Genomic DNA, 12,471 nt, shown 5'->3' on the forward strand with positions numbered 1-12,471 from the left:
TTGCAAATAAACTTATAATATACAAAACTCAGACACAAATTTCAATGTATAACTCTTTAAAATAATTCTGATTGTGATAAATAAACTGATAAATAAAATTGTATCCATTCAAATACCAAAATTTCTGGATGCGAATCTCACACATTCCTACTTCCTGCGCCCGCCACTAGAATTCACTGCCTGAATTGTACACGTTGCATGCCACCATCATCTGCAGATGGCCTCACTGGAAAAAAAATGGAAATTTTACTATTATTAACTGCTCCTATAAAATCCCAGCTTTGGACCTGATTTTCAACAAGGAATTTTATAACGACTTTGGCACAGTGATTGCATTTCCGTTTATTCGACTTCTGTTCCATTCACAAACTTACTTCTACCAAATGCCGAGTATCGAGAGCTAAAGTGTTAACACATCTAAAATTTCAAGTGAAATTTTTTTGCACCCGGTAGAGTCAGTCGTAATGAAAAACGAAATTGGCAATGTTCAAGCGTGGGGCCCTTGATTTAGGAGAGGGGGGAGGTTGATGGAGAATTACGAAAGTAGTGTGTCAGACAACCGTAACTCTTTGCACATTTTTCATTACTTTGTTTGTTACAATTTGGAACCTTCAATCTGTAATTTATGGAAGACAAGTTCATGTATAATTTAGCTATCTATTTACTTGTCTAGAACACAAATGGCACTAGCAGTGTTCGGTGACATATTTGCTTTATAGCACCTCACCTATACACTTTTCAACTTGTACACTTTTACACTTGTTTAAAATTTGTGTGTATCCTACAATTTTTTTTTTCCCTCCAATATTTGTGATGTTTCACTTCTAACACGCATGGTGGCCAATCAACCATATCTTTTAAATGCGGAATTATTTGCTGGATTTTCCTTACGTGATTGTGCAAACAGGCATATGGAATTTCTTCACATTGTTCATAATTTCTGCAGTCAAAAGAATGTTATTTTTTGTTCACTTTATTTGCAGTTTTTTCGCTGATGTGCATTTAGAATTGTTTGATTGAACTAGCAATATTTTGATTTTAATAGAGGAGTTTTTTTTTTTTTTCACAGGGGCATCTGTGATTAGAATGGCCAAACATTTCTTAGGAGAATCAGCTTTCCGCAATGGCTTGAGACGATATCTGGTTATGCAGTAAGTTTTTTAATGTGATTGTTTGCTAAACTCATCCTCATTCACAAACCATAACGATTCATGTAGCGTTTGAACAATATTGTACTATAATGCATGCCTGTAAAGCACTGATGAATTTTTTTTTCACCACTCATTAGAGTATTTTAACATTTAAATTTTGTATATGTAAATTTAAAAAAAATAATTACCTGGTGTTCAAAAACTTATGAGTTACCTACTTCCTTTTTTTTGTTGTGTCTCACATAATATTTAAAATATGCGGTTTCCAGTCACACCATCACACAGAAAAAATTTCATTTTTCATTTGATTTGAGTCACAAGTAATTAATTGATTCAACTTGGTTGTGGAGGAGTTTCACTTGTCTTATTTTTATTTTTATTTCTTCCACCCCCAGTGGTAACGGAACCACAGAGCCGGACTACCTGTTCGCTGCATTGCAAGCGGAGTACAGCGGGTCCGACGTGAACGTCAAGACTGTGCTAGACTCTTGGGTGCATCAGGTCGGCTATCCCCTGGTCACAGTGACCAGGAACTACACCAGCGGCAGGCTCACCGTGACACAGGTGAAAACCAGTTGGTTTATTGGCATTGCCACTCAAATCTATGACTAGAGCCACGGAAATTTCGCGGATTCATTTAGTCGCAAGCTAGAATGCAAACCTCCACACTGTCACACTGTGTTCATGATTGGACCACAGTTATCTGGACACGCCCCTCTACGACCGTGAGCCAACTATGTCCAACTAGGAGAGAAGGAAGCGAATCAGGTAGTGCCAAATAACAAGGATAAAAGTGTTCTCGCTAAGAAATCAACCAATGGGAAAGTAAACATGGGTCGAGCACACCTATAACTTTGAATTCTATCCTGAGGCCAGAGGAATCCGCGAAATTTCCGGGACTCTATCTATGACCATGAAGAAAGAAAGCTTTAATCGGAGAAGCAAAGCCATGAATTCGGTTTCAAGGATCACGTGCGAGAACAGAAAATTAAAGTTTGAAGGTTTTTTACCTATTTCGTTTCTTGGCAGTTACCACATCAAAACCGTTGGTTATAACGATGCTCGAGTAGACACAAAATTCAGTAACCATCAATCATTGTTATCAATAACATTGGTTTTTTAATAAGTCTTACAACACATCCTTACCAAAAATACATCATATTATATTGCATGTCCACAACTGGTGGTTTCAGCATGAATTTTAGCTGGATATTTTATTTAGATTATTACATTAACTTAAACTAATTACCCCTAATTTTTTTTCTGTAATAACTTAGGTTTTTATTTGTGCCTGCTTGAATTTTTTGCATATCAAAATAATATTGCTCTGTAACAAAATGTTTGTTTGAAATGATTGTCTCACATATTTGTTTGACCATATATTATTTTGTTGAGACAAACTGACATTTCTTTCGGTGATCCTGGATCATTCACTTGGGAGACAATGTTCATGATTTTCGCTTCGCTCGCTGTATAATAATAATCCGTTTGGACGGGGAAAAATGATTTTGTTCGTTGGCTTTTGAGGTCACCCACCGTCCTCTCCAGCAATACTTCCCGTGCTTGTCCAGGAACGATTCATCTCGGACGGCAGCGCATCGAGCGACTACAGCTTGTGGTGGGTGCCGCTGACCTACACCACCCGCGGCGAGGCAGACTTCAGCGACACGGCCACCAAGCTCTGGCTGACCAGTTCCGTGCCCAGCGTCGAGCTGGCCAACTTCACCGCCTCGTCGGACTGGGTGCTCTTCAACGTGCAGCAAACCGGTGAGTGCGTCCCTGCTCCGGCCGCGCTCCGTCCTTGGATTAACAGCGTGGTAGACCCCCTGTTGCATTTAACGCATGGTCCTTACATTGGTGTATGGTTCGCTCGTGGAATTGTGAATGTCAGCTGATCCAAACAATGACACAACATGAGTATGTATGCAAATTTATTTTTACCCACTACATATTTAAATTATTTCATCCCTAAACGATGGTAGCTGCTAATCTTTGATATTTTTTCTTTAAGATTGTTATGTAATATCTGTGATGTGCTAATGCTATTGTTTCCCCTTGGCATTAAAAGAATTACTTTAATGAACAGTAGTGATGGGCCAAAATCAAATTTTCTCAAATCCAAATCTCGAATTTGGATCCCAAAGAGTATCTCGAATGTACAATCCAAATGTAGGTTTCAAGGGACAAAAATAAAATAATGCACAGTAAATAAAAATGTTAACTATGGTGTTGAAACATTCAACCCCTTAAATTGTTGTTTTACAAAGTAAGTTTCCAGAATCAATACATAATGTTATTTTATTTATGTGATTACATGTTACATTACAATATCATGGAGGATGTTAACATGATAGGTTTGAAAAAAAATAATTGATCTAGTAATCTTCAGAGGTTATCACTGGTGAATTTTTTAATTTACTATATTTTCCTCTAATATTTTTCATCAAAATTTTTTTTTTTTTCCCCCCTCAAATATTGAATGTTTCAAAAACTAAGCATTTTATGATATTTGAGGATTTAAGGATTTGATAGTCCTATCCCTAATTAAAATTTAATCTTGGATAGGATTGAAAGGTGGTATTAATTAAAAATATTATGTTGGACGTACAACGTCGCTAGTTTGTGCAATATGCTATGAGTAGAGGCAAGATTATATGGTGAATTACAATAAAACAGAAATAACAGGGATATTCCGTCAATACACCGCCAAAAACCGAAATAGAAGTCAATCACACCGCATAACACTGAAATGCAAAGAAGTTCACCTCAATTACCTCTTTATAGCCTTTATAATATACATTTCATTTCATAAATCTTTACATTTTTATTTAAAAACCTAATATATACTAAATAAAAACATTACTTTTTTCTATCTCCAGTATTTGCAAAGAAAAGTAAGTTTTGTTAATAAAAGCTATGTATAGCTAAATCCATACAGCCAAGGGTAAAAAACCTGCAAAGAAAAATCACAAACATTTCATATTGATATTTTTTATTATTGAATTATTTCTTTGCAGATTTTTTTAACTTACTCGCATCAATATATGTAGTATGGTTTAGTGTACACATTTTAAGTGTCTTACCCCTAATTATTGAAACAGTAGATCAAAGTAATTGTGCTTGATTATTAATATAATTACATTAATTTAACGTTAAATTTTGAATGATAATAAAGAAGAAATCCACTTTTTTTAATAACAAATTTTGCGTTTCCATAGGACCATAAAATCTTGGTTGAAGCTTTGTGGTCTTATCAACATCTGGTGCATGCGTTGTCCTCGTATTCACTTCATCTGTATGACGCGTGGGCCTCTGTCCCCAGGCTTCTACCGCGTGAACTACGACGACACCAACTGGGGGCTGCTGGCGCGGCAGCTGGGCTCTGACGGAGGGCTGGCGGCCGTGCACCCGGTGAACCGGGCTCAGCTGCTGGACGACGCCTTCGCGCTGGCCCGCGCCGGCGTCCTCGGCTACCCGGTGGCACTGGCGCTGACCAAGTACCTCGCCCGCGAGACGGACTACGTGCCGTGGTACGCGGCCCTGGGCGCGCTGTCGCACCTTGATGCCCGGCTGCAGGGCGCCAGGGAGCACGAGTACCACATCTTCAAGGTACCTGCAGTCGGTCCTTGTTTTATCAAACATTTTTGGAAGCACAACTTGAATTACGCCTTCATGTGATGAGGTGGCCATCCTGGTTTCCATTTTTTTTTGGATTCCTAAAATTACTCCAGCAAAATGCTGACCTGGGGTTACTTTCCACAGGTTAATACAGTTAAAGGTCTTTAATCCACCATGTTTGGGACCATGTCCATGCCTAACACGGGATTTTGGCAGATTATTGAACTTAAGTATTATTTTAACTGGAATACCAATTCAGAAAAAGTGAAAAGTAACAAGTAGTAACTACAAACTATTGAGTGACCTAAAAATGGTGGCAGCGCAGTAATTTCAAACTGTCAGTAGGCCTGTGTGAAGCTTTAGCTGAGCGAATCAATCAAAGCTCTTTTTAATATTCAATTTGACTTCGCCAGGAAATTTGCTATTCGTTTTATTTGAAGTATTGAAAGTGATGCAAAGCCTTGCATCTGATGTGAAGTTTTGCATTTGTTGCAAAGCTTTAAAATATTGGAAGCTTGCTCATGAAAAAATATTTAGTTTTTTTTATATGTGTTGCTTGAATAAAGTTGGTTACTTAAAAAAAATTTAAAATGTGGCACCCCATTTGCTTTTATGAATGTTCTATATTAATATTATGCATGGTTATTTTAAACCTTGTATTGAATTATGCTATACATACGGCCCAATTGATTAATAACTTAACCAGTTCAAACATTACAAATGTTAAATAATATTTTTTTTTACTTCAGTACTGTACTTTATGTTAATAAAAATGTAATCCAGCTTTGCCGAGAACAATATTCGCAATTTAATTAGACTTCGCCAACAATTTGAACATTTGATTAGATATTCGCTAGTATTCTAGTATTCACTCAGGTCTACCTGGTGGCCAGAGTCAATAGCCGGAATCCACATGATATTTGAATACGAGTGACTTCACTGGTGCGGGATAAAAGAATGTGGCAAACCATAGAATGCCAGATGAATGACCTTTCACAGTAGTTTCCAAACCCCAGGGTTAGGCAGAGACTATCCTGTTCTTAGGAGATTAGGAGACAAGAGTATGACACTATGGGGAGTTTGGTTCCCTTCTGGTTACCAAGCCAGTAAAATATTTTCTTTAGAGTGCAATCAAAGAAGTCTGGGAATCAATGTCGTAGTTCTTGGTCGAGTCCTTCTCTCAATTCGTGTTGTTTCGTGGTTCCGATTTAAGTAATATTGATGTTGACATGACTAACTCAGTGTGGTGTAAGATTTGTGCCCGACATGTTGTCCCATGACTGACTGAGGAATGGCAACGTCCTGCAGACGTACGTGATGGGCCTGCTTCGGAGGGTCGTAGACGAGGTCGGGTTCGAGACAAGGCCAGCGGACGGACACGTGACCAAACTGCTGCGGGGCCTGGTGATGAAGTGGGCGTGCAGCCTCGGGGACCAGAGCTGCGTCGGCAACGCCACGAGGCAGCTGGCGGGCCACATGTCGGACCCCGCCAACAACAGGTGAGACTGTCTGTTCGCACTGTGGCTGAGAAGGAAGGTTCATCCAGGTGTGGGGGACCCGGACGCAGTCCTGGTTCAATTCCTGGAGAATCCCTCTCAGTGAGTTGCTAATTGGAAAATGTGGCAGGTGTGGATTTTACTGTGGTACTTCTCTCTCCCTGCCTGACACAGTCTGTCACATAGCCATTCTCATTTCAAACAACAATATTTATCCTCAGAACTTGCCGAAGTTTATAGATCTTTCTTTCCTTCATTTTATTCTCTTCATCCATGGTTAGATATGATGTGTAGATGCCTATTCATAACAAAAAAATTGTATCATTTACTTCATTGTTTTTTTTTTTTCTCCCATTCTTGAGAGGGAGACTTCTAAACTTAGATGCAAAACTGATAATTCAATAAATTTTGTATTCAACTATTATAATTGTGCCAACATAAACCAAAATATATCAAAAAGATGTTCTCTTACAGTGAAAATCTGAATCGTACATACCCTGTTTCATCGCAAAATTGTCACACATTTTACGGCAGCACCGTGGTGGTTGCAAAATTCCGTGGCATTCACAAAATTACTCCCACCAGATCAGTGGCATAGCCAGGATATGTGTATGGGGGGTGTTAAGAAGCATGGCCTCCCCCCCCCCCCCCCGTATTAAAGCGGGGGGTCCGGGGGGTTCTCCCCAAGGAAAATTTGGATTCTAAGGTGTAAAATAGTGCTATTTTAGCAGTTTTTGGTACTTAAATCTTAAATATTGTAATGGTAAAAAATTTTTATTAATTTTAATATGAAATTTGTTTGAGTGAAAAATTAGAAATTAATTAAAGATTTGGTGCTAAGGAAGGGGGGGGAGTGTTTGAACCCCTAAACTCCCCCCCTCCCCCCCCGGCTGCGCCCCTGCACCAGATGCTGAACGCCGAGAAGGAAACTGGACGGGGCCCTCCGTGGTGCCAGGCCTCGACGGGAGTGTTCTGCCGGCAGGATCGACCCGGACGTGGCAGGGGCGGTGTACTGCACGGGGCTGCGGCTCGGCGGGGCGGCCGAGTGGGACTTCCTGTGGCGGAAGTACCTGGGGAGCGGCGTGTCCACGGAGCAGGTGCTCTTGCTGGAGAGCCTCGGCTGCACGGACGTCCAGAGCCTCGCCCACAGGTGACGCCCCTCTGCGTTGTTATCTCTGGAAGATTTGTGCAACGGGAGTGCGTGACTTGATGTAAGCTTTAGGACATACGCCATTGCTTAGCACGTGCATGTCTGTATAAAAAAAATAACTTAAAAAAAAAAAATACAGACAAAAAACACAAATTAAGCAAAAAAATTGCTGTTGTCAGGATTTAATGCCACACAATACTCCACAACAGGAATATGGTCAACAAACAAAGAAAAACAAAGAAAAATGGAGTAACAGAACGAAAAAACCCCCACAAATGATGACAGCACAAAAATACCGAACCCAAAAAATTCAACACAACAGTTAAAACGAGACAAAAACACAGCAAAACAAAAAGAGGAAACAAACACAATAGTTTTCCAAAAAAAAAAAACGGAAAAAGCCCCACAAATGATGACAGCACAAAAATATTGAACCCAAAAAAATTCAGCACAGCAGTCAAAACGAGACAAAAACACGACCAAACGAAAAGACAAAACAAACACAACAGTTTTCTAAAACAGAAACAAGTGACGTTTCGGGAACTGCTATCTGCTCCCGTCATCAGGCAGAGACGCACATGGTACGGAAACACAGGTGCGACTCTTTGTGTTGGTCGGACTGCCCGTTCTCCCACGTCACAGCGTTTTCCAGATTGTAGTTTCACCTATTGCTTTTCAGTTTTGAATTTGGGGGAAAAAATTTTAGTAGATTAAATAATATTTTTAAAAAATACACTTGCTTACAAATAATCTAATGTATGTACTTCTTGAGAATCTGTTTGTCACGTGATTATACATCTTTAAACATAGTTTATAAGCTAATTATTTTACAAGTTGCAATTCATCAAATTGTACGTAGCCAGTGTTTTTATTTATAAAAATAATTTTTGCATTGTTGTAAAATTTAATAAAATTTCCGACATGTTGCTAAAGTGTGTATGTACGTACATTTAGTTTTCTTGCAAGGTTTTTTCGTTATTAATTTGGGGATTTATATTTGACTTACATTCGGGACAATACTATTCTTAGAGACATGATTTTATTTAGTGGTGCACCGATTCGGATACCGATGAATCGTAATCTGCGATTATGGGTACTTACCGATTAATCGTAAGCGGCGATTATCTTAACGATAACTTTGCCGATTATTTACGTCCCGGCGTAAAGTAGGTTTTTACCGTGTACTATTTTGTTACACATTTTAGGACGAAATACGGTAATATTTGTATATATTACAAAATTCATCTAACTCCGTCATATCATAATTACAGATATTTCGTTAAGTTTAATAAATCTCATTGCCTCTAACAATAAAAAATAAATTTTTCCTACACGTTTATTTACATTTTGTCTTTTGTTCTGTCTTTTGTTTAGTGGCCTTGTACACTACCTATAGCCAGAGACATAAAATAGATGGCACGCAATCAAAATACCACAAACAGTTGCAGTGGATTCTATGACAATCGATCTTTTCGAGTCGTAGTAGCGGTTAAAAATCGTGGTCCCGATACCTTCTAGTTTTTATCACTGCGTTTTACAAACTCGTTATGGGCGTCTTTGGTAACATTATCCGTTTGTTATTTGTATGTGACGTGAAAAGTGAAAAAGTATTTATAATTTTATATATTCAGTCAACATAAATAAAATCACATGTGCTAGAATTGGTTTTTAGTCATTTTTATATAATTATAGTGAGATGGTGAGTAGGGAGAAAAAAAAGTGAAGTGTGGAAACATGTTTCTATAAACTCAAGTGAACAAAATAAAGCAGCATGTTTACATTGTTAAACGGTAATTTCTTGATGCAACCTTATGTGATAGTCAATAATAATGCTAGTTTTCCACAACAAAAACTTACCCATTGTAAATTACAATTATTAGACTGTAGTTCAAGTTGTTTACAATAACAAATATAAATAGAAGTAATTTAATTTACACTTTGCAATGACTTAATAGTGTATTTTATATATTTTTATACTGTTATTATAACCGTATTCTCAATTTTACCTAATCTTGTTATTAAATTCACATGGGAATAAAAATTTTTGCGTGCATTATTACACTTAAAAAAATTTCTTCATTATAATCAGTAACTGAATCGGTATCTGCCGATTATTGCTCTCATAATCGGTAATTGAATCGGTAATCTGTAAAGTCATATCGGTGCACCACTAATTTTATTGTTTTTTGTTTAGGCCAATTTTGTTTTTAAAATGAGAGGATTCCGTATTATTTTTATATATTATATGAAATACATATTTACTTCATAAACGCAGTGTGTTATTCAACAACCTTAGACATAATTTAATACTTAAACCACAATACATTATTTTAACTGTAATTTGAATAGTAAAATAACATTGGTAGTGAGCATTTGTAGCACAGAATTAGGTAGCTCAATAAAAATTATTATTCAAGCATTTATGTGTTTGAAAAATGTACGAAATGCCAAAAACATAAAAATAAGTTAATAAAAGTTTACGACATTAAACAAAATATTGCTTATTTTTCCTCTTCATTCGGTTCATAAATTTTGGTACATACTTCATTATGAATTACATTATTATACTGTTACTGTCAAAACAACTGGAACTGAAGACTATCTATTAAGTCTGATAAAATTTGGCCACGGGAAATCTTAAACCCTTGAAGCATGTAGTTCGATAATGCTTATTTTTATTCATTTGTAATCAAGTATTTATCACAGCATTATTATTTTAACGTAATAATGCATACTCATTATTTAAGGTTTTTCAGAAAATGATATAAGTCACAATGTGAGTATGAGTTACGAGATTCGAATAAGTAAGCAATTCTAATTGGTCTGGAATCTGAAAGTATAAATGAGAATTATTTAAGAGCAGTGTAAAATTTCTGGCACAGTGTTGCACCTCACAAAAAATTTAACAAATTCTAAACCAAAATATAAACATATGTTTCGATAAAAATTAATCTTAGATGGCAGAGAATTATCCTCAGCGACTTTCAGTAATGTTAATGTTTTAGAGAGGAAAGTAACATAGTGGGAGAAAACCTTTTTGTGGCTCATGTACTGACGGGGTTTCTTCTCCCGACCAGGTATCTGAACTTGACGATCACCGCTGAAAGTGGCATCCGCCAACAGGACATCTCTCTGGTGACTTCCTCGGTGCTCAGCAACCCTGCAGGCGTGGACTTTGCCATCTCCTACCTGACTCTGCACTTCCAGGACATGGCGGACTAGTGAGTGGACCTGCTGACACTTAATTTCAGCTCGTAAATTATGGTGTTGAACACTGGTTTTAGAATCATATATGCCGTCAATATCATCACAACTGCTTTATCATTGCAACTGCAAAATATATTTATGTGTCTTTTAAGAAATTTTTATATTATTTTAAGGTTACTGAAAAATTAAATAATTAGGTAAACATATTATCACAATCATCATCCAAAAACTTAGATTTACTATTTTTTTCCAGCTAGAACTTAAAATAAGTTTCTCTGCTAATGTGTTGAGGGTATGTACTTAACTTAGGCCTATAAACCTAGGTACTAGTATATAACATCAAACATTCTTTCAGTTGCTTAAATCTGGTACTGTAAAATTTACATAATTTTTGTTTCAAAATCTTGTTTAAGCTTTAGTTTCATGTTGAAACAATTAAGACGATAGAGCCATATTGGTCTCCAAATGACATAGGAATTGGCTCATGTGTTTGGCCAGAGTCGAGATCTAATCTTCAACTAACGTCACATAGGATGAAGCCTCAGCTATCACTGCTGTGGCCTAACTGGAGATGGGGAAAACTCTTAAAAGTCTGGTTATCCAAAAATTAAAGCTTCAGAAAACTTCATAAAACTAGTTGTCCCTAATAGGCTGGTGCTACTCTCAGATAACCTAAACAACCACATGATTGGGGCTACAAATTTCGCAGTTTCTTATGTTTTTAAAAAAAAAAAAAAATCAAACACACAAGTTTCCAAAAGCTAAACAAAATAATCTATACTCGCTTGTACATACTTGCAGCTTTCCAAAATATTTATTAGTAAAACAGAAAGCAGCATAATTTTAATATGTACAAAATGGCATCTGACAACATCAAAACCTGAGCCCATTTCCTATGTAAAAATATTTATACTTAAAATATTACTTAAAATATATACTTAAAATATATACTTAAAATATAAAAATATTTATTTTTATACGATGCTAAGCGTCTTGCCGTAACGACATAAAACTATATTCATGCCAAGTCTTTACAACACAAGAATACACACATATAAATCCTGAAAAAAATTCATTACAAAAGTTATTATACAAAGTTGTGTGTCGTACTGAGTGGTACTAACTTTTTCAACATTCCATTAATAAAGTGCTACACATGTCCGCAAAGAAACTTAACTTTATCTGGATTCCATGATTTCTCAAATAAAAGTAAATGATCTACAAGTCCAAAGCCTCTCTTTGGGTGTGGTCCCATTTGACTCGCACGTCACTAGTCCAGCTGTGCAGGCGATGACGTCAGTCCTCGTGCACTTTCCTACGTCGCATATTTTTAGCCTCGTCGTCAACCATAAAACAAACTAGGTCGGGAAATCACCTCATCAATAAATGGCAGCACCTACTTGCTTTTTCATTGGCTGCAAATATTTCTACACCCAGTTACCTAGAAATAACTTTGGCTGTTTCGTAAAAGGAGGAAACACTGTCTTTTTGGGTAGCTACAAAAAGTCTTCAGCAACTTACCACTGAAATTTCCAGATAATTCTTGGGCCTAAAATATTTGCCTGAAATTATATATTAACATATAAAGTAGTTCTATGATTCAAAAAATTAATGCACAAAAATAAAGAATTTAAAATTGAATCAATAGGCACAGAATATCAGTTATTTGTCCAACTGCCTGCTTAACTTCAACAAAAGAAAAAGAATGTTTTCTTGAAAAGTTACTTGGCACCAAATTACTAAGGTGGTAAATTGTTCGTTCATTTTGGCCACAAACTGCCACATGCACACACCATGACTGCTGATGTTCTTGTAGGAGCCAGCCACGGTGTTGGTTGTTGTATGTGCC

General features: G+C 36.9%; 1 protein-coding gene across 1 annotated transcript in view; it reads left to right on the top strand.

The window, feature by feature from the left end:
- The window catches only part of LOC134535042 (uncharacterized), a 168,431-nt gene that overhangs the window by 135,448 nt on the left and 20,512 nt on the right, over nt 1-12,471 (top strand). The window contains exons 84-90 of the mRNA XM_063373878.1: nt 1,070-1,151; nt 1,547-1,715; nt 2,723-2,918; nt 4,474-4,760; nt 6,078-6,268; nt 7,248-7,415; nt 10,493-10,636. Of these exons, the coding sequence (XP_063229948.1) occupies nt 1,070-1,151; nt 1,547-1,715; nt 2,723-2,918; nt 4,474-4,760; nt 6,078-6,268; nt 7,248-7,415; nt 10,493-10,636 (1,237 nt within the window). The remainder of the gene's footprint in view (nt 1-1,069; nt 1,152-1,546; nt 1,716-2,722; nt 2,919-4,473; nt 4,761-6,077; nt 6,269-7,247; nt 7,416-10,492; nt 10,637-12,471) is intronic.

Source organism: Bacillus rossius, chromosome 8 (assembly GCF_032445375.1).
Source record: "Bacillus rossius redtenbacheri isolate Brsri chromosome 8, Brsri_v3, whole genome shotgun sequence".
In the NCBI taxonomy this organism is placed as follows: domain Eukaryota; kingdom Metazoa; phylum Arthropoda; class Insecta; order Phasmatodea; family Bacillidae; genus Bacillus; species Bacillus rossius.